Source organism: Stegostoma tigrinum, chromosome 4, assembly GCF_030684315.1.
Source record: "Stegostoma tigrinum isolate sSteTig4 chromosome 4, sSteTig4.hap1, whole genome shotgun sequence".
NCBI classification, from domain to species: domain Eukaryota; kingdom Metazoa; phylum Chordata; class Chondrichthyes; order Orectolobiformes; family Stegostomatidae; genus Stegostoma; species Stegostoma tigrinum.
Window position 1 is genome coordinate 17,869,360 of NC_081357.1, and position 23,805 is coordinate 17,893,164.

General features: G+C 40.3%; 1 protein-coding gene across 5 annotated transcripts in view; it reads left to right on the plus strand.

The window, feature by feature from the left end:
- Positions 1-23,805, plus strand: part of babam2 (BRISC and BRCA1 A complex member 2) — a 193,360-nt gene that overhangs the window by 100,390 nt on the left and 69,165 nt on the right. For all 5 annotated transcript variants that reach the window (XM_048530273.2, XM_048530272.2, XM_048530271.2 and 2 more), the window contains exon 7: positions 7,712-7,821. In XM_048530273.2, coding sequence (XP_048386230.1) covers positions 7,712-7,821 — 110 coding nt within the window. The remainder of the gene's footprint in view (positions 1-7,711; positions 7,822-23,805) is intronic.

Genomic DNA, 23,805 nt, shown 5'->3' on the forward strand with positions numbered 1-23,805 from the left:
TGGAAGTTTGCAACCAACGTCTCTCCTTCCCACCACCCCAAAAAATTAACCCTTTAGTGCAGGTGTACTCTTGTTGACCTTCTGCCTTACAGTTTATACTGTACTCTTAGTATTCAATTAAAATTAAAGATTAAAGCAGAAAGTGCTGGAGACACAAAGGGAGCATCTGTGGAAAGAGAAGTCTCATGTTAATATTTTAATTTGATAGACTTTTGTCTAACCAGGGTTTTGTCAAAGTGAAAGGTAAACACTACTTTCCTCTTTCCACAGATGTTACTTAATTTGCTCAGTACTTCCAGAATTTTCTGTTCTGCTTTCAGATTTTCATCATTAAAGGGAAAAGAACTAAGAGCTTTGATATTAGAGCAGGTGAATTAAATTGGGTGGATAGTTTTATCAAAGATTCAGCGTGGGCACATTGTGGGCTAAATCATTCTATGATTTGTGCATTTTTTAACTTTTGAGTCTAGTTTAAAAACAAATCATGCTTTTGAAATTAATAATAATTAATGCTGGAAATACTCAGCAGATCTGGCTGCATCTGTAGAACGGAAAACAGACTTTGTTTCCAAACTTAGATGTATCGTTAGTACCTCTTTTTCCCTAAATATTTTTGTTTCCACAATGTGTTGTTCCGTTTTACTTTATTTAATTCGGGTACATGATTCAGTCCCATGTAAACATCTCTGTTCTCACAGATTGACAAAATGAGTACATTTCACAGTTTTCGGACGGACTCAGTTGGTAACACGCATTCCTCTGAATCACAAGATTACAGGTTCAAGTCCCACTTCAGAGGCTGAGCACAAAATCAAGGTGGAACTCCGGTGCATTGCACTGCCAGAAGTTCTGTCTTCCAAATGAGTTGTTAAGCCAAGGTCCTGTCTGCTTGAAGATCCATAGTCTCTTTCAAATAAAAAAGCTGGAAGTTCTTCCAAGTGTTCTAGCTAATATTTATCCTTCAGTCATTGTCCCAAAGAATGGGTTATATGGTCATTATCACGTTGCTCACTGAATGCAAACTTTTGATCGTGGCTACACTCATGCCTGAATGTCCTTGGGAAGGATGCAGTGCCCATCAACACTCTTGAGGCATTTAGAAAAAGAGATAGGCACTGCTGGGGCAGGGATGCAATATTTTCCATTCCGATTCTGTCTTAATTTAGCTCCTCCACTGTTCTCTGCCCGTTTTTGCTGATGTGCTGCCATGGTTAATTGCCGAAGCTATCAATCAGGTGATTTGGTGGTAGATATCAAAGAACAAAAATGACTGAGCAATGAACTAATTGTGGTACTCAAAATAATTAATAGATTTGATTTTTGAAAATTGATTGTTTTAACTGTAGGGGATTCCAGAACATTGGGTAATAATCTTAACATAAATCCAGGCCATTCGGGAGTGAAATCAGAAAGTACCATTTTGTATAGGGAAATAGAAACCTGGAATGCTGTATTCCGGAAGTTGGAATTCATTGAAAATGTCAAGGCTAAGCTCCATAGATTTTGGTTACATAGAGTGTAGAGCAAAGGTAAGTAAATGGAATTGAGGTACTGATCAAGTTTGATCTAACTATAATTGAACGTGCTCAGATGCTGAATGACTTCCTCTCCTTACATTTCAATGAATGAGAACATTGCAAATAAAACTGAATGTAAATAGGCAAATAACTAAATTTTCAAGCACCTGCTTCCTGTCTGAAAATAGTGAAGCGGAATTGTGCTTGCTGAGAGGATTGCAAAGGGGCTGATTCTGTTTGCTGTTCTGTATTATTTTCTTCATTGGTAAGGAAGGGAGGTAGATAGAAAGTAAAGCTGACCAAGATGTTCGTATTGAATGCATCTGTTTGTGCCATATTTATTCTGGGGGCATTGCATACTGATTATCCAGAAGTACAAGTTCAATCTGATCCTGCTACTTAAACACAATCTGAAACAAAATATATTATCATCATTGAAACCATGAAACTCTCAGATGTAAAATAGAAATCTAATTCATGGATATCCTTTTAAAGAATGCTTCCTCTGCAGTTTGGCCTATACAGGGCTCCAGATCTGTGGCAATGTTGTTCATCTTTAACTGCCCATTGAAATATAGGAGCAGGAGTAGGCTGTCATATCTGCATCATCATTCAATGCAGTCATGACTGAGGATCCATTTCAATTTCTTTTTTGCAAATTATCCTCATATTCCTTTACTTCAGTAGGAGTTAGAAACCCATCGATCTCTAAACGTTAAAATGAAAGCAAAGTACAGCAGGTACTGAAGATCTGAAACGAAAACAGAGGTGCTGGAGAAATCCAGCAGGTTTGGCAGTGTCTCTGAGGAGACAGAGTGTTAACGTTTTTGAGTCCTGTATGACTCCCCTTTTAGAACGTTCAAGCAATTCTGAGAAAGAGTCAGGCAACCCAAAATATTAACCCCTTTCCCAACAGTTGTTGCAAGACCTGCTAAGTTTCTTCAGCATTTTCCTGTTTAATTTTGGTCTTGAATATCCACAACCCCCTGGAGCAGAGACTGAAAGATTCACAACCCTCTGAGTAAGTAGATTTCTCCTGATGTTAGTCCTGAGTGTTTTTCCTCATCTTTTGAAGCTGTATCCCTTGGTTCTAAACCTCCCAATGGCAATGCCCTTGCAAGCTATCAAAGCTATCAAAAAGGCAGCTCGCTACCATTTGAGGGCAATAAATACCTGAATTCTTAATGATGCCCACAATGCAGGAATGAACAAAAGAAGATAAAACTAAGTTCATTTAACCGATTCACATCCCTTTTGTAGACTCCTTACATCCTCTTCATAACTTGTGTTCTAACCTATGTTTACGTTAACAATCATACTTTAATGCCTTAATTCAATATTTTTATCTTAATTATAAGATTATGAGGCCCCAGCACTGATCCCTGCAGCATATCTTCTGGTCTGTGACCTATCATGTACGTAGGCACTTAGGACTGACATGAGGAGAAATTTATTTATTCCTCTGGTTGTGAATATTTCATATTTTCTACTTCGGCGGTTATAGATGGTCAGTCATCGGGTATGTTTAATGTTGCAATATATACTTTTTCTTCAAGATTGATATTGTCTTTGTTTTTCATTAACCAAGAATGGTAACTTCTTCCCTTTTGAGTCTTTTTTAGCTTGTTGGAATGTATCTATTCTGTGTATCCTGAAATATCCTCATAAAGTCTGTGTCTCTGCTAGCCTAACCCTTAATTAAATTTGCCAGTTCACTTTAGCTAGCCCTGCATTTAAGCCCTCATAATTGCCTTATTTAAGTTTAAAATTCTTGCCTTAGCCGTTCTGTTTTCTCCCTTAATGGGACAGATCTCATTTTGCCTAATACTGAGGCTCATGTCCTAAAATCTAGAATCAAGTTCTACCACACCTGTCTTGGAGCTGTTCCTCAAGCTGTATTTTTCCAGTGATAATGGGACCTGCAGATGCTAGAGAATCCAAGATAGTAAAATGTGAGGCTGGATGAACACAGCAGGCCCAGCAGCATCCCAGGAGCACAAAAGCTGACATTTCGGGCCTAGATCTAGGCCCGAAAAGTCAGCTTTTGTGCTCCTGGGATGCTGCTGGGCCTGCTGTGTTCATCCAGCCTCACATTTTATTATCCCAGTTTCCATGTAGCTCGGGTAATAATAGCTTCTGTTGTGGTTAGGATCAGATGCTTTCACTGCTGCAACCCAGGTTTGTTTCTTAATCAGGGAATAGCTCTTAGGTACCAGTGAGCTCACTTGATAGCAAAATCGATGCGGGGTGACACCAACACCATGGATTCAGCTCCACACCTGCTGAGACCATCACAAAGGCCCTATTTTCTTGACCCTGCCTGAGCCCTGATGACCCTGTGACCAAAATCACCACCAGTCATGTCTGTTTATAATGAGAGCAGTCTGTGCTCCTCTAGGACAGTAGTCACTGATAGCCTCCTTCCAGAGTTCCCCTCAGGCTCTAAACAGATGTTCCAAACCCTGATAAAAACCAAAAGAACTGCGGATGTGATAAAAGCTCAGCAGTCCCCATTAACAACTAAGCACCCTCCCAGCCTGATCGTTAGCAACTCCTTTGTCTGTCCAACTGTCTTTCTCTTTGGGCTCTATCCTGTCATTTACTCCCTATCCCACCCACCTCCCTGTTTTCTGCATATAAGCTGACGTTTTCCCAGTTAATAAAATGTGAGGCTGGATGAACACAGCAGGCCAAGCAGCATCTCAGGAGCACAAAAGCTGATGTTTCGGGCCTAGACCCCTCATCCAGCCTCACATTTTATTATCTTGGAGTCTCCAGCATCTGCAGTTCCCATTATCTCTGATACTATGTTTTCCCAGTTAACATCAGTTCTGAGGAAGAGTCACCGGACCCAAAACGTTAACTCTGTTTTCTCCTTCACAGATGCTGCCAGACCTGCTGAGCTTTTCCAGCAACTTTGTTTTTGTTCCAAAGTCTGATGCCAGACAGGCAGTGCAACCTTCTGGCCTCCTTGCTTTTCGTCGCACAGTTCTGTCAATGCCATCAATATCTTATTCTACCACAACATTCATTCCCCCACTTGAATTGTTTTCTGTACCAGTGTTGGTCAGTTTACCCAGAAACCCTTCAGCCCCCTTGCATCCTAACAAGCTGAAAGAACCTCAAACATATTGGACAGTTACAAAGGCTGAGTCTCCTGCAGTCTTTCCTCCTGATTCCTTTACCTGCCTCAGCTGTAGCCACGTGCCTCTGTCATTGACTACTGTTCAAATTAGAAACCTTACTCTATGCGATGTGTATACTTCCATGTACAATGTATCAAGGTAACTCTTTCCCTTCAATATCTGCAGCTCAGTCTTCAACTCAGTTACTCTGATCCCCAAGCCACAGACATTTTTGCCCTGGATGACTTTGATAACCTGAAAGTCCCTCATGCTGACGCAATGATACATCACCCACCCTACTGTTTTTTTAAAAATATTTTTTAGTTAACTACTTGGGCTAAAAAGTTGCCAGTCACGTTTGTGCCACATAAATGCCATGCAATGGCAATTTCCAATAAGAGTCAATCTAACCACCGCTCTTTGAAACTCAGTGTTTTCATCATCACTGAATCCCTCACTATCAATGACCTGCGGATTACTATTGACCAGAAACTCAGCTGGTTTTGCCACGTAAACACAGTGGCTACAAAAACAGGTCAGAGGCTAGGAATACTACAGTGATTAAGTCACCTCCTGATTCTCCAAAGCCTGTTCATGATTTACAAGGCACATGTCAGGAGTGTGATTGAATGCTTCCCAATTGCCTGAGTGAGTTCAGTCCAAACCATCTAGGACAAAGCAGCCAGCTTAACTGGCACCATATCCAAGTATGTTCTCTCTGCCTGTCTGTACCACTGATGCTGAGTAGCAGCAGTGTGTACTATTTACAAGATGCACTGCAGAAATTCACCAAAGATCCTATGACAGCACCTTCTAAACCCATGACCACTTCCATGTAAAAGCAAAAAGGGAGCAGATATATGGGAATACCGCCGTCTGCAAGTTGCGCTCCAAGTCTGTCACCATTTGACCTAGAAATATATCAAAGTTCCTTTGCTGTCACCAGGCTAAAATCCAGGAATTCCCTCCTGAAGGACATTGTGGGCCTACCATATAGCACGTGGACTGCTGCGATTCATGGAGGCAGCTCAAGGTTAACTAGAGACAGGCAATAAATGGTGGCCAGCCAGCAATGCCATGTTCCATGATTGAATTGAAAGCAACAAACTTAATCAATCACTTTACTTCCTAGCTTCTGCACCCAGGAAATTATAGAGCAGTTAGCCTGATGTCAGTGGTGGGAAAGATGCTGGAGTCAATTATAAAAGATGAAATTACAGCTCATTTAGATAGCAGTAATAGGATAGGTCAGAGTCAGCATGGATTTACGAAGGGCAAATCGTGTATGACTAATCTTCTGGAATTTTGTGCGGATGTACCTATGAAGATGGACAAGGGAGAACCAGTGGATGTAGTGTACCTGGACTTTCAGAAAGCCTTTGATAAAGTCCCACATAGGAGATTGGTCAACAAAATTAGGGCACATGGCATTGGGGGCAAAATACTGACTTGGATTGAAAATTGGGTGGCTGACAGGAAGCAAAGAGTAGTAATAAACAGGTCCCCTTCGGAATGGCAGGCAGTGACCAGTGGGGTACCACAAGGTTCGGTGCTGGGACCGCAGCTGTTTACAATATGCATTAATGATATAAACGAAGGCATTAAAAGTAATATTAGCAAATTTGCCCATGACACAAAGCTGGGTGGCAGTGTGAAATGTGAGGATGATGTTATGAGAATACAGGGTGACTTGGACAGGCTAGGTGAGTGGATGGATGCATGGCAGATGCAGTTTAATGTGGATAAATGTGTGGTTATCCACTTTGGTGGCAAGAACAGGAAGGCAGATTACCATCGAAATGGAGTCAAGTTAGGTAAAGGGGAAGTACAACGAGACCTGGGTGTTCTTGTACATCAGTGAATGAAAGCAAGTATGCAGGTACAGCAGGCAGTGAAGAAAGCTAATGGCATGCTGGCCTTCATAACAAGAGAAATTGTGTATAGGAGCAAAGAGGCCCTTCTGCAGCTGTACAGGGCCCTGGTGAGACTGCACCTGGAGTATTGTGTGCGGTTTTGGTCTCCAAATTTGAGGAAGGACATTCTTGCTATTGAGGGAGTACAGCGTAGGTTCACGAGGTCAATTCCCAGAATGGCGGGACTATCATATGTTGAAAGATTGGAGCAACTGGGCTAGTATACACTTGAGTTTAGAAGGATGGGAGGGGATCTGATTGAGACGTATAAGATTATTAAGGGATTGGACACTCTGGAGGCAGGAAGCATGTTTCCGCTGATGGGTGAGTCCAGAACCAGAGGACACAGTTCAAAAATAAGGGGTAGGCCGTTTAGAACAGATTTGAGGAAAAAGTTCTTCACCCAGAGAGTGATGGATAAATGGAATGCTCTGCCCCAGAAGGCAGTGGAAGCCAACTCTCTGGATACTTTCAAGAAAGAGATGGAAAGAGCTCTTAAAGATAGTGGGAATCAAGGGTTATGGGGATAAGGCAGGAACAGGATACTGATTGTGGATGATCAGCCATGATCATAATGAATGGTGGTGCTGACTCGACGGGCTGAATGGCCTACTTCTGCACCTATTGTCTATTGTCACGCCACCTCTACCCCCTTTCCAGTACTACATCAACAATTTAAGCCTTAGTAACAGAATAGACCAAATTACTGACCAGACATGTGCCAAGCAATTGGTTTCTTAGTTTCTTCCCCTGTAGTCGAAACAGAATCAATTCATACTGTGTGCGTCATTTTAAAGGAAAAAGCAAAGGAACACCTCCTTCCCATCTTCACTAACAGCTTACTTACACAACTCCATGCAGTCTGATCAAAGCCGCACCAGAATGAACTCAGTTTAAATCTCAGTGCCATTTGTAACCAGCTGTGGCTACGGTGTAATGCAGACATTGTTTCTCCTTGAAGCAAAAATTCTCATTACTAATGAATTGCATGCATCTTTCATAGCTCACTTGTGAGCACAGAGTTTATTTCCTAGCATGGAAAAGACCACCTATTTGGGGCGAAACAATTCTAAAACTAGTTTGATTTTTTAAAAAAACTACTATAATTACATTTCGTTATCCATAATTACAATATTTGTTGTTTCCTGTCTCCCAGGACACAGTAATCGACCCAGGAGAAGATGTTGCTCTACTTTCTGTCAGTTTTGAGGATACTGAAGCTACTCAGGTGTTTCCTAAACTGTACCTGTCTCCAAGAATTGAACAGTAAGTACAGCACTTTACTATGATCCCTGTTGCAAAATGAAAATTCACATTTGCTTTTCTAACGCTAATATGTTTTGCTATTCTATCTTTACTTGAATTTTCTTTTTACTTTCCATTCTTTGGAGGGAGAGATTTGTGCTGGATACCAATTCGTTGGACTTGTCCTTTAGTATCTTATCTGATAATTTTTTTAAATTTAATTTTAAGTCATATTGTGCTTTGTTGTAAAATATTCTTGCAAAAAAGGCCTTGAAGGACACCGTAATTAACTTATAAGTTATCTGCTGACTCAAGTAGCATGATGAGGGTTTGTGGGTGTTTCAAAGCACTAAACTCTAGTTTGTTAGGGAAACCGTTATCACAGCCTCATTGTCAAAACAAATGGTTGCCTTGCAAAACATCTTGGAGAAGCTTCATTTACCAATAACAGCTGCAGTAGTTACATAAATAAAATCAGAAAATGTCTAAGAAACTCATCGGTCTGGCTGCATCTGTGGAGCAAGAAAGAAGGCTCATGTTTTGAGTCTGATACAGCACTTCAGAACTAACAGGGGCTGGAAAGTGGTGATTTGTTTTTATGTTGTTGGCAGAGGAGGAGAAGGAGCAAGGTCAGATGGTGAGAATGCCCAGAGCAAAAGACAAAGAAGTGCTAATTGTGTTAAGAAAATGGATCCCCCCCACTTTCTCCTTTTCATGCTTATCGTTTATCCCCATTTTACATCCCTATTCCTTTTATAACCACCACTAGAACTCCCTTTGTCTTTTGCCTAAGGCATTCTCACCATCCGTTCCACTTTCCCTTTAAGACAATCTCTCTATCCCAGGAATTAATTTGGTGAACATTTGAACCACTCACTGTATGGCAAGTACACTTTCTTTAGGTAAGGAGGTCAAAACTACACACTAAACACAGGCTCTATGTAATTGCTTTAAGGCATATTTATTGCTATACTCAAATCTTTTTGTAATAAAGGCCAACATAACATCTTCTTTCCCAATTGCTTGTAGTACCTGGACGTTAACTTTCAATGAGTCATGAACACGGGCACCCAAATTCCTTTGAAGCTCAAAACTTTCCAGCCTCTTTCAGTTCAGATATACTGTTTCCCTATCAAAGTGGAAGACCCCCATTTCTCCACATTTTAATCTGTTCGCCAAATTTTTGCCTCCTCACGTGGCATTTCAGTAGGCTCTTGAAGTGTCTTTGTAACCTTCAGACAACTCTCACTCCCACCTGATCTTGTCATTTGCAGCTTTAAAAATGTTACATTTAATTGCTTCATCCAGATTGTTGATTTGGATTGTGAATAGCAGAGGCCCTAATTTTGATCTTTGTGGTACCCTACTAGTCACAGTCTGCCAACTTGAAAATGACCCATTTATTCGTACTCCTATTTTCTGTCCATTACCAGTTTCTAGTCAATGCCGATTAAAATCCCCTTAATCCTACATGCTCTAGTTTTGTGCACATTATTCTGTGATGTGGGAGTTGAAACCATGTAAAAACAGTCAGAGCTCAGAAGATGGTCCCATTGGTTCAGTACAGGCAAGTTACAGAAAACAGATACAAGATCCAGCAGGCAAGAACAGACATGCTTCTGTTACTTGAAGGTAACATTAGTAGATCTAAGCTATCCATTTAAGAGCTGAGGCAGTTTGCAACATGGAACACTTGATCATTGTGTGCTGCTTTCAGCAGGGTATTGGGCTAAATCCATAGAAAAAGAGATGAAATTTCTGACAAAGAATGAAGTCATATATACTGTGTGGATTGCTGAGCCAATTCTTGAAATCTGTCTTATTTATATTGCCCATTTATTGTGTAGTTTATAATTGACCACTTTATCTGATCATCTGTGCTTTTTTTTAACTGATATTCATTCAAAGTTTTAGAGTACAAGTGTTAACTAAGATATCATTTAATGTTTGCTTTGTTTAACTCGCATGTCATAAAATGCTTATGCTTCCACCATGAAATCTTGAGACTGTGGTGGCTTTGAAAAGATAATTGAACATATGAGTAGGAAGATGTTTCAGTTATATAGTGCATTGGTGAGACTGCATCTGGAATGCAGTGTCAATATTCCTGTCCTTAGAAAAGATGTAAATGCATTGGAAACAGTTCAGAGAAAGTCTAAATGACTAATCCTTGGAACAGAGATAGTAGGAACTGCCAGTGCTGGAGAGTCTGAGATAACAAGGTCTAGAGCTGGATGAACACAGCAGGCCAAGCAGCATTAGAGGAGCATGAAAGCTGATGTTTCTGGTTGAGACCCTTCTTCAGAAACTTGGAACAGTTGTGTTGCCTTTTGATGAAAGGGAAGGCAGGCTAATCGTATAACCACTGGAGTTTAGTAGAGTAAAAGATTATTTGATTTTAGTGTGATTTGGACAAGTTGAGTGAGTGGACATATGAAGTATAATGTGGATAGATGCGAGGTTACCCAGTTTGGTACAAAAGCAGGAAGGCAGATTTTTATCCGAATGAAGATAGATTGGGCAAGGGAGAGAAGCAACAAGACCCAGGCGTCCTGATACACCAGTTGCTGAAAGCAGTAGGCAATGAATAAGGCAAATGGTATGTTGGCCTTCATATTGAGAAAATTCAAGAACAGGATTAGGGATGTCTTGCTCTGTGGTGAGACCACACTTGAAGTTATAGAGTACTGAAGGATGTTTTAGCTTAGGAAGGGGTGCAATAAAGATTTATCAGACTGACTCCTGGGATGGCAGAATTGATGTGAAGAAAGTCTAGATTAATTAGACCTGTATTCACCGGAGTTTGGAGAAATGTGCGGGAATCTCATAGAAACCTATGAAATTTCAACAGGACTAGACAAGGTAATCTCAAGAAGAATGTTCCCAATGAATAGGGAGCCCAGAACCGGGAAATCACAGTCTAAGGATTTGAATACACTATTTAGGACTGAGATGAGGAGAAATTTCTTCACTGGGGACTGTGGAGTTCTCCACCAGAGAAAGCAGTTGACGCCAAAGCACTGAATGTTTTTCTGGAGTAGTTAGATATTGTTCTTGGGCCTAAAGGGATCAAAGAATACAGGAGAAAGTGGAAACACAGTCCTGAGTTGGATAAATTCTGGAGCAACCTTGACAAGCGGAATGGCCTCCCCCATTGCTATTTTTTATGATCGAAGGATATAAGATCCTATTGTGTCCCAACAGGGTGGTTATGGAAAGGATATTACCATTTGTGAGATAATAGAATTAAAGTTCATTGATTTTTTTTTAAACATTTAGGCAAGATGAGAAGAAATGTTTTCCAATACAGTGTCATGAGTCTTTGGCACTTTCTTTCTTATAAATCATCAGAAGCTGAGCTCTTTGAATATTTTTAAGGCTGTGGTCGGTAGATCCTTAATAAGCAAAGTGGTGAAAAATTCTTTTGGGGGTAAGCAGGAATTTAGAGATTTGGATCAGCCATATTCCTGTTGAACGGCAGAGCAGGCTCAAGGGGCTGAATGACTCGTTCCTGCTCCTAATTATATTCTTTTATGTGCATTTGAGGCTGAGTAGCCTTTGTAAGTGATTTTGAGGGGGGGATTTTTCCAGAGCAGGTAAAGAAGCAGTTATGTTCAGAAAGGTACCTAAGTGGACAGATACAAGGGAGTGATCAAGGATGTCTATATGTTCTGCAATGAGAAAGACTTTCTTCTGACAGAGAATTTGAGAGTCTTTGGAGCTCCTTTTATATAGAGAGCTGTTAGGGCAGAGTCCTTGTGTATACTTAAGGCTGGGATTAGATCCTTGAATAAGTAGGGGAATCAAAGTGAAAGGGCCGGAAACTGGATGTGAGGAATGTCAGATCAGCCATGATTCTTTTGAACGGCAAACAGGGTAAAGTGGCCAAATGACCTACTTCTATTGCGATTTCTTAGGGCACAAATAGGTTAAAATTAAACTGTTGAATGACCTAATTGTGTTAAAGGCATCTGACTTCTCCTGAAATAGTGAGAGCAGAATACTTCTGATCATTTGGTTTAATTTTTTTTTACAGTTAATAATGACAGCTTGCTGGTCGTTAGGACTTGTATTAACTTAGACTGTACCTGTCTGATTTTACATTTCTTTTCTTACTGAGAAGTTTTGTTCTACATATAGTTACTAAATGTTATATTATGATCTTTTCTAATAATGCCCATCTTCCAGATGAGTTATATTTTGTGACTGTTTTGGCTTATAAAAATATTCTAAATCTCTTCTGTCAATTTGGATAATTTGTTAGAGAACCAAATATTGTTCTAGCTTGATGGACAGTCATACTCTTCAATATAAGCATAGGAAAAAATGTTATATACAGACCAGACAAATAATATCAAAATCTTGGAGTTAAGATATGGGGTTTTTGATTACCTATAGTTAAAACAATGTGCGTAAGTCTGTTGCAAAATCATGTAACTTGTGCCTGTACACACAGTATGTAGCTGATGGGCCATGGCGCAAAAGTAACAATTCACTGGAATTACTAAAGAATGCAGGGTATGTCATCTTGGCATTTGGTGTCAAATGAATTGTTTTAGAACTTTATAACACCTACAATAATACCCTGCATGATTTTACACATTGAGCTCCACACTTTCCAGAAGTGATGGTCATAACTTACTCAAATTTTCTGTTGAACTTCCGTAATCTCAACAATAAAAGTTGTTAGCCACTCCAAAAATCTGCATGTTTGCGGGTGTTTTTCCTTTTCCATTCTTCACCTTCTAAAACTTATATAGCTGGTGATCACTGAAATAGGGAACTGATTGAGCAAGAAATATCAGTGCTTGTCAGTGTAAACATCTGGAGCCTTTGACAAATGAAATAAATTTTACCAATCCATTTACTTTTTCCACTGTATTTTTGTTATTGGTAATCATTCTTAGTGATCAGTAGGAACCCTGACTAGATTATGCAAGATGTAACCAATCTTTGCCAAAAATAAACTGGAACTGGATGGGAAATAATTTCAGCGCAAGTGAATATTTAAATTAAACAGACTAAAATGATTTATTACTGTACATGGAACTAGAATTGAGAAACGACAACCAACAGAACAGAAACATAGATAAGAAACCTTTCTGACAGGAAACTGACAGACACGGAAAAAGCCATCCTCACCTGTGGACTGAACTACAACTACAGGGACGCCAAGAAAACGGAATTCCTAGCAACACTGGAAGCCACACTCAAGACCAATAATATCAACAAAGAAACACAACAATCCATAAGACAGACAGTAACCCTGAAACTAACCAGAAGGAGTGAACTCAACACCCTCGACACGTGGGAAAGACAACCCCGGACGGATTAAAGAAGGACAAGAACATCACAATACTACCTGCAGTCAAAAGGCACATGACAGTAATAATGAATGAAAGGGATTACATCTCCAAGGCACAAACCCTGCTCGCCGACGAGAGAACATACCAGCCAGTACAGACTGACCCGACACGGCAACTAGGCAACAAAATCCTGTACAAACTACAAAGACTTCTACAAACAGGACAGATCAACAGAACAGACTTCTCAAAAATGAAACCCAAAGGAACCAACACGCCCTGATTCGACGGCCTCCCTAAAGTGCACAAACCAGAAGTCCCCTTCAGACCTCTCGTCTTCCTACCAGGCACTCCATCGCTCAGATTAGCCAAAGAACTACAAGGAAGACTCAGACACCTAGCCAACAAGTCACCCCACTCTATCCACTAAGCCCAAGAATTCCTCAACTCCATCAAAAACATAAAGATAGAGGATGAAGAGATCATGATATCGTTTGACGTAACTGCCCTCTTCACATCAGTAGACGTACCACCGGAAAGGGAAACAATGACAACGCTACTTGAACAGGAACATGACCCTAGTGAAACCAACTCCAAGGACATCATGCTCAAACTGTTGGACCTATGCCTGACCACCCGTTTCTCCTTCAATGGCCAAACGTATGAGCAAAACAACGGGTCATCCATGGGATCACCTATCTCCCAACTCATAGTAGAAGCAATGATGCAAAGACTGGAAAGGACCGCCTTTCCACGAATCCAACCTAAACTGTGGATAGGCCACATAGATGACACCTTTGTCATCATTAAGTGGACCAAATTAGAAGAGAGACACAAATTTAAAAACAACACCCTCACCAGATTCACCAGGGAAGAGGAGAAGAACAAACAGCTCCCATTCCAGGACGTCATGGTAGAGCGCAAGACAAATGGGGAACTGCAAACAAAAGTACACTGAAAAGCCACACACACACACAGACCAGGTACTGAACTTGAATAGTAACCATCCCAGCACACACACATGAAGCTGCGTGCACTATTTAAAAGGGCAACAACACACTGCAGCAACATGGAACTACACCAAGAGGAAGAAGAATACCTCTTCCAAGTGTTCAAGGAGAATGCATGTCCAAAGAACTGGGTCAGAAGGTGCCTACATGAACAGCATCAGAAAGATTCTACATGCCCCAACACACTGATCACACTATCTGACATCAGAAACATGTCGGAACTCACCACAAGACTCCTATGACCGCTGGGAATCAGAGTAGCACTTAGCCCATATCAACCCTACGACAACTGCTCACCCGAACTAAAGACCCAATCCCCGCCATGGACAGGACCAGTGTCAACTGAAAGATCCCCTGCAGAGACTGCGAGAATCACTACATCAGACAAACAGGAAGGAAACTTAACAGGAGTACATGATCACCAACTGGCTAGAAAAAGACACGACCAATGCTCACTCATCTCAACCCACATAGACAAGGAGAACCACAACTTAGACTAAGACAACACCAAGATCCTGAGACAGGCTAGGCAGAGACAAGCACGAGAATTCCTGGAAACGTGGCACTGCACGAAGCATGCTATTAATAAACACATTGAACTCGACCTCATATACATTCCATTACGAAGGAAAACCGGAAATGAGGCAGTCCATCTCAACAGACCCCAGAGTTTAAAAACCAGGAAGGAAAACACACCGATGCTTCATCGGAGGCTACACTAAGGATGTTACCAAGCACGGTAACAAAACATCTGCAAAACAACAAACCAGCTCAGTGAGCCAACCAACCTCAACGCCCACAACCCGAGCTACAGATCTACTCCAAAACCTGAGTTTTAGTGAATGAAGAAAAGAAAGTCTTGCATTATTGCAAAAGAACAATATAAATACTTTTTAAAATGGAACAGAATAAATGGGTAATGAGCATGTGGCAATGGGAGGTAAATGTGGCTGTCTTCTTGACCCAAGCTAGTCTATCTCAGTCCTGAATATACTTAACAAATAAACTTCCATAGCTTTCTGCGCAGAGAATTCCACAGATTCACTACCCTCAGAAGCAATTCATCCTCATCTTTGTCTTAAATAGGTGACCCCTTATTCTGAGATTATGTTCTTCGGTTCTCTGTCCCACAAGGAGAAACAACCTTTCCACAGTCCACTAAGAATCTTGTATGTTTCAATACGGGCACCTCTGATTTTTCTACATTCCAATAAGTCCAGACCCAGTGTACTCGACCTGTCCTCATAAGACAACCCTTGTATATCCACGATCAACTTAATGAGCTTTCTTTGGACTGCTTGATTGTAGAGTAGGTGATATACTGGGCTGTGAGGCCAAAGATTGTGTTTCAGGACAATCTTGCTGATACAGATGGGCCACAGAACCTCATGGATGCCTGATCCTGATTAGCAGGATCGATTTAGTCTTTCCCATTTAGCGTAGTAGTACTACCACAATACATGACAGTGAGTGTCCTCAAAGTCAAGATGTGACTTTGTCTCCACAGTCGTCACTTTTATTGATTTTATCATGGACAGATGCATCTGCAGCAGGATGAATGCTGAGGATGAGGTTAAGTGTGTCTTTTCATGTAGTTTCATCTTCCATGGTCCCAGTCAAGCAGCTTTATCTTTCAGGACTCAACCAACTTGGCCAATGTAATGTAGGAAACAAGGAATCTTATTTGAAAATATCAGGTGACCACAAACAACAGTGCCACAGAGACTGGATAATATCTGTTGTGTTGGATATGGTTGAGGGTTCGATGCCAGTGAGAGCTCCCTACTTTTTGTTGAAATGGTGCTGCTGAGTGATTGTTAGCTTTCCTTCGTGTGGGATGACGTGCTTTAATGTCTCATTGAAAAAGCAGTGTCTCCAACAGAGCAAAACATTCTCTCAGCACTGCCGTAGGATACTATCTAAGAATTTTCACACAGATCTATGGAGTGAGGTTGGAAATAGCCGCTTTCTGAGTTGATGGTATATGGCTAGATCCACATAAAGAAATTCCAACCATTGTTTTTTTTTAATTTTGCCTGTGTTACAGGTGAAACGTTGCTGTGTAGCAGAAGGTTGTATTTTGAAATATATAACTTTGGAAGTAGACAGAATGCTCATCACTAAATGATACGTGACTCAAAATCTTAAAAGGATCAGAAATGTGCCACATGCTAGCATTTCATTTAGCGATATTTTTGCATGGAGAGGCCTTCTCGAGTCCCCACAATTAGTAGAATTCCTGAAATTTAAAGTGTTTCAAGCATTATATTCTTGTGGCCAGCTCGCTGTTGATAATGTCATGTTTTCAGCTCCTTTCTGATCCTTAAATACTATGGATTATAGGAGTGAGTGTAACTGAACAGGATTAACATGAAGCCCATCTTTCCTAGGACTGGAGGTTCAAGGCCATCCCATACTACTGTATGCCCTTTTTTATGACATGGACAAATACCCAGAAGGAAAAGAGCTGATTTCAAACTTGAGAATTTCCATGTTTCCAGGGTATTTGTTTAATTTGGCAAGGCAGAATTCCAGGCCAGTAATTCAGATTGACCTAAATAGAATTTACCAGTAGTGGTGAAGCGAAGTACTTCATAGATGTCATATCTTTGTTGCCTACTAAATAATTATGCTGCAGTTTATAGTGAAAGAGTAGGCACACTTCTGCCTTTGTTCACTTCACAAAACCATTGTAGCCAGATGTTTTTAAAGTTGTTAATTTTAATATTTTATGTTTGTTCTTAATGACTGTCCAGGAAGATATGCATCATGCTCCCTTCCGTGTTGTATCAATGCTAGAAATATGAATTTTCACTTTGCAGACCAGGATTTCATAGCTGGAAACATGGTTACTGTCAAACACTTTTAAAGTAAGACTTAAAATATAGCAGTAAGTTGAATTATAGTAGTGCTGGGTCAATATGAACGGCAGGAAAAATATGATTACATTTGGAAAAAGAATTGGTGCAAAAACTCATTAGTATGTGTGTCTGTCACATTGGCCTTAATAATGCACAGTCCATGCAGAAGGACTAGAGGAGTTCTCTGAGGGATTATAGTGCAAGGATTCTATACTAATACTTGTAACAATGCTTGCATAACCGTGAATAAGTATGTCAACTAAGCATTATGGATAAAAGTTGGCAGAGGGCTGCTGCAGTTCTTGCTGCAAGGAGGGGTATGGTAGGTTCAATAGGGTGATTCGCTTTTAAGTTCACTATAGTTTTATTTTTGTTCAGGTTTAACTCTTGCGTGTTCTGATTCAATAACAGAAATAAATTACAATCCTGATTTTTGTCACATTCCCAAACAGCTTGCTTTCAGCTGAAGGATCTGTTATTTTCATGCCCTGATCATTCCATATTAAACTTTTTACCAAAACAGTATTTAAACGGCCATTTGGCGTTACTTTTGATATAAAGCATAACTAGCTGGAATTTCTTAAAACTCCATTATCTTTCTTCAAAGGAGATATTTTTTGACGTAATTTTGTAAAGATCTCCTGGTGTTAAACTTGAATGTAAATACATTTCACTATCCGTAATTGGAATTGAATTTACCACGTTAAATTTTTATTAACAAGGCAGCTGTGATTATTGACACAAACAGCCCTTGAAAACACACAAAAAAATGCTGCTCCGCGTACAAATGTGCCTATTAACAGTTTTGTGTCAGCTCACCACCTGCATTTCTTTTGGAAGAAAGAACCAGCAAAACCTCCTCCAAGGTTAATGTAGTTCACAGCATTGTGATTTTTTTATATATTAATTCAATGCTGACATAATTGTGGTTAATACTTGGGAAAGGTGCCACGGTTGTCATTAGTTGCACCACCCAAGGTTTATACATTTTCAAAAAACAGTGAGAGGCAGGACTTCTCTGTAATGCTGACTCTAATTTTTAGTGGAACAAGTGATTTTCTAATAGCAGTGCTTCTGTTGCTTCATGGTATGATCCCAGCTGGTGAATTACTGGACAAATCAGATACCAGAATGAAATATACTTGACAGGTCTATTTGTTAACTTTCACTTTGATAGTTAATGTGGCAGTTAGTGGCTGAAGCAGAAGCACAGAAGGGTGAAAATTTACTTCAACAGAACAGAGGCTCATTGCAAAATGAAATGTCAAAAAAATAGAAACCAAGTTGCCTGAATATAGAAATCGGTTAGAATGATCTTAAAACACAAAGCAAAACAAAGTTTCAACCTGTTTTCAACACTGCTCATTACAGAAACCCATGTCCAGAGAAATTAAACCTCTGTCACAACTCCTTACATTTCTACTTAGACACCTTACACAAGCAGTTCAGTGAGTCATTTCCAAATCTGCCGGCATGCACTTTTCATGAATCTGAGCTCATAAACTTTCTCATTTCTAATAACCTCCAGATTTCTAACCAAGCGCTCTGGTTTGCAAGTTTTGCAAACTAAACCCTTCTGCTGAGGTGACTACCACCACCTAGCCTAGAAATTAGACTTGCTTCTGAGCTTAGCCATAGTGTCTTTAGAATTTATTTAATTAGTTCTGAATTTATCTGAACTGAAAATGAGGCTAATGACCTTAAATATTTACCTACGCTTGCACATAAGTATAAGTATAAACTTCTTCATGTTAACACACAGAAACCTGCAGTCACCTGCTTTATGACAAAATGCTGGGTTTAATTGCTCCAGAAAAACCCTCTGACCTTGTTTGATTTTGAAACTAAACCCTTCTCATAAGTAACCATAAAATATGTCAATGTTTTGAAATCCAAATGCTAAAAATTACATTAATACCGTGTGTATGCTTTACAACTTTCACAACACTAGAATTGTTAAATGTTGTGTTGAGTCTTCAGTGAATTTGTAGACATTTGCCAGTTCCTTTCAAATTTAATTCTGTACCCTAAAGCACAGTCAATCTTGGTGTGTTCTTATGGTGTCAAGATACTTTATTCAAGAAAAGTTATATTTACTTTTCTTTGAATTGTCCCATAGCTTTGTTTTTTGTTTTAATCTTTAGTTTGTTAGAGTCTAAAATAGTCAAGCAACAAGTAAGCCCTCAAAACTTATGAGTTGCAGTAGAGGTTTATTTCGATTTTCAAAATATTAATGAGGATCCAGTTTTGAAGGTGGTATGCAATGACATACTAATTCAAGGAACATGAGAATAAATGGTTGATCTTAATACTTACAGTTTTTCATAAGATTGGTACAAAATGTGCAAAAAGGAATAAATATGTGATGAAAAAGGCACTGAATGCACACATCACAATATAGTTAGTTGTGAAATTAAATTAATTTTGTATCAGGGTTCAAGGTATATCAAAATTGATAGCTTGCTAATTGCCCACTTCAGAAATATTCCAAAAATATTGTGCACATTTTAAGTAGACTTGCTAGTAAGCAGTAAATAATTGATCTTTGGTGCCCGACATGATGTAACTGCTGAAAGTTTTTATCACAAACTAAATGCTTATTAAAGTGTACATTCCTGCCAGCATTAGTCTCACCCATAGGAGATGGAACAGACCACAAACCTGCGACTACAAACATACTCATAAACATTCTAGTGGAGATCCAAGTTAATGGCTCTGTTATATCAAAGTAATTCTACATTATCATTTTTGAACCCTTTTTAGGTTGAAGGCCTAACAAGCCTTAAGTCATCTTATATTTGGAAAATGCTGTAAATAAGAAACTGTTCCTTTATCAGGTTATTGCTATATAATAATCAGTCTTGGAACCCGAGAGTTATACTCTAGATGCTAAACTGCCTTTTCAGTCCACTGCTGCTGACATATATTCTCTTTTTAAGTCACATTTTCAGCAAATGTGGTACCTTCTATTAATTTCTGACTGTAGATAAAATTTAAAATATGTTAAACAATTTATTTAGTAAATAATAATCCTTAAACTGTAAAACTAACACTTCATGGGCCTCTAGTTGCCTTGCATTTATACTTGGTACAACAATTTTGGTACCACATTCAGACTCATTTAAACTCCCTTCAAAGTGAAGTGGGATGTTGCATAGAATCTGTTCTCCCCTCATATGTGTCATTGCATGTTATGAAGTATGCTCAGGCTTGTTTCTTTAATCAACAAGTAGATTGAGGAACAGCTTGTAATTGACGCCAGGCGAATAGAAATCAGCAGACTAAGAAACGCACACGACGTTTCTGGGCTCTGCATTAATCCATCCATATGTTCTCTCCAAAATTTCAAGAAGCACTCCATGTGTGCTCAAACTTAATTTGTGATGATTTCTTCCTCACGGAGATTTAATCAGGCCTCAGAAACAAAGTACAACAGCTTTTGTCACTTGATTATGTGTGCTTTGAGCTTCTGTATATTTCCTGTGTAAACATATTTGCTTATGAGTAACTGAATTCTCGGTTTCCAAATGCATCTCATGCTTGTGTCATGTTACCACTTTCATTCTGTTTTGAATTTAACTTTAACCAAAAACAGAAAGTTACAAGAGAATTGTATTTCCAGAGAAGTCAAATGTTGTTTTCCATCAATTTGGTGTGACTTATTCCTCTGAAACATCAACAACTGTTGACACTCGCATCCACACAGTACAAGAGTCACCTTGACCATAATTGCAAACTAATCATCAACTTAGAGCCATCCAGTGCAGAAACTGATCCTTTGATCCAACTCATCCATGTCGACCAGGTATCCTAAACTGAACTAGTCCCATTTGCCTACATTAGGCCGATAACCCTCCGCACCTTTTCTCTTCATGTAGCTGTTTGACTGTTTTTTAAGTGTGGAGTTGTAGTCACCTCCACGACTTCCTCTGGCAGCTCATTCCATGCTTGCACCACACTCTACATGAAAGAGTTGCTTCTCAGTTCACTTTTAAATCTTGCACCTCTGATCTTAAACCTATGCTATCTAAATTTTGACTGTCCTACTCTTGGGGGGAAGAAAAGGATGATTATTCACCTTATTTATGCCCCACATGATTTTATAAACCTCTGTGAGGTCACCCTCAGCCTTCGATCCAGGCAAGGAAGCCCCAGCCTATCCAGCTTCTCCTTCTAACTCATGCCCTCAAGACCCAGCAACATCCTTGTAAATTTTTCTGTACCCTATCTAGTTTAACAACATCATTCCTATATTAGTGGGCAACCGAAATTATAAGCAACGTTCTAAATGTGGCCTTCCAATGCCTTGTACAAACACAACATGACATTCAGTGCTCTGACCATTGAAGACAAGCGTGCCAAACACCACCTTCACCACCCTGTCAATCTCCTGTGCCGCTTTTAAGCAACTATATACCTGCATCCAGAGGTCACTCTGTTCAGTAACACTCTCCAGGGCCCTACCTGTAAGTCTAGCCCTGGTTTTCCCACCAAAATGCAATACCTCGCATTTAACTCGACTAAACTCCGTCTGCTACTTATTGGCCCATCTGATCAAGATACGGTTGTACTCTTCGGTAACCTTATTCACAGTCCACTGTACCGTCAATCTTGGCGTCATCTGCACACTTGCAAACCATGCCACCTATAGTCTGATCCAAATCATTGATATAAACAAGTAGCAGAGTAACACTGACAGTATTTTGGGAGATAACAAAGTGCGGGGTTGGATGAACACAGCAGGCCAAGCAGCATCTTAGGAGCACAAAAGCTGACGTTTCGGGCCTAGACCCTTCATCAGAAAAGGGGGATGAGGAGAGGATTCTGAAATAAATAGGGAGAGGGCGGTAGGCGGACTGAAGATGGATAGAGGAGAAGATAGGTGAGAGGAGAGTATAGGTGGGGAGGTAGAGAGGAGATAGCTCAATCTGGGGAGGACGGACAGGTCAAGGGGGCGGGATGAGGTTAGTAGGTGGAAAATGAAGGCGTGGCTTGAGGTGGGAGGAAGGGATAGGTGAGAGGAAGAACTGGTTAGGCGGCCGGGGAAGAGCTGGGCTGGTTTTGGGATGCAGTGGTGGGGGAGGGGAGATTTTGAAGCTAGTGAAATCCACATTGATACCATTGGGCTGCAGAGTTCCCAAGCGGAATATGAGTTGCTGTTCCTGCAACCTACAGGTGACATCATTATGGCACTGCAGGAGGCCCAGGATGGACATGTCGTCTGAGGAATGGGAGGGGGAACTGAAATGGTTCGCGACTGGGAGGTGCAATTGTTTACTGTGACCCGAGCGGAGGTGTTCTGCAAAGCGGTCCCCAAGCCTCCGCTTGGTTTCCCCAATGTAGAGGAAGCCTTACCGTGTACAGCGGGTACAGTATACCACATTGGCAGATGTGCAGGTGAACATCTGCTTGATGTGGAAAGTCATCTTGGGGCCTGGGATGGGGGTGAGGGAGGTGGTGTGGGGGCAGGTGTCGCACTTCCTGTGGTTGCAGGGGAAAGTGCCGGGTGTGGTGGGATTGGTGGGCAGCGTGGAGCGGACAAGGGAGTCGTGGAGAGAGTGGCCTCTCCAGAAGGCAGACAAGGGTTGGGTTGGAAAAATGTCTTTGGTGGGTGGGGTCGGATTGTAGATGGCGGAAGTGTCGGAGGATGAAGTGTTGTATCCGGAGGTTGGTGAGTGTTTTTGTGCTACCCAGCCTGTACCCAGTGACTAACACAGAGTTGTCCTGCAGAAATTGCTGCCCATTCACAGAATACAAATAACTATACTTCATTTCAAAGTCAATTTAATAAACATGCTTGTATATGTTTTGAGCTCCTATATCCAATGACAGTCCTAATGCACTTCTTGTTTAATACAATTCCAATTAGTCATGTAAGTGATTATTGACTAATGTATTGAATCACAGGGGAATAATCCATAGTACACTGGGCAGAATATTTGTTTGAAGTGCTGTAGTCCAACCAATCAGGGATAAATTGTATTGCAAACAATTCTCACTATTGACAATTAAGTTTTAAATTGAAACAAAACAGAAATTGCTGGAGAAATGCAGTAGGTCTGACATTGTTTAATTCTGTCTCAAGTATGTCTCATTGCCAGTCCCAATCATCACTATAATGACCTCAATGCATACATTATTTATATTGCTGAGGAACAGGCTTTTCTAAACACTTTATCCTGAATTTAACTAGCTGCACTTCTGGAGAATAACACAACTTCATCAAAAGGGACACAAAGCAAAGTTACCATTCAGCAAATTTTTAATACTTGGTTTTCTGCAGATCCTAATCCCTTTCATAAGGTATTCTTTTGGAATTCTTATGGAACTTGAACAATGTTCTTAAAGAAAAACTACGATGATAATGTAATATGTCAATATATCATCAATTATAGGACTAAAGGTTAGAACATACTGATACATGTCTATTGTGGAATAATTGTAGTGTATAAATTGCAGATCAGGACTTTTTAAACTGCTGCTTGTTTCTACTTCTAGAAAACCTATTATCTATTATCTTATTACATTCCACATTAAGCAGAGGTTCACCTGCACATCTGCCAATGTGGTATACTGCATCCACTGTACCCGGTGCGGCTTTCTCTACATTGGGGAAACCAAGCGGAGGCTTGGGGACCGCTTTGCAGAACACCTCCGCTCAGTTCGCAACAAACATCTGCACCTCCCAGTCGCAAACCATTTCCACTCCCCCTCCCATTCTCTTGATGACATGTCCATCATGGGCCTCCTGCACTGCCACAATGATGCCACCCGAAGGTTGCAGGAACAGCAACTCATATTCCGCCTGGGAACCCTGCAGCCATATGGTAT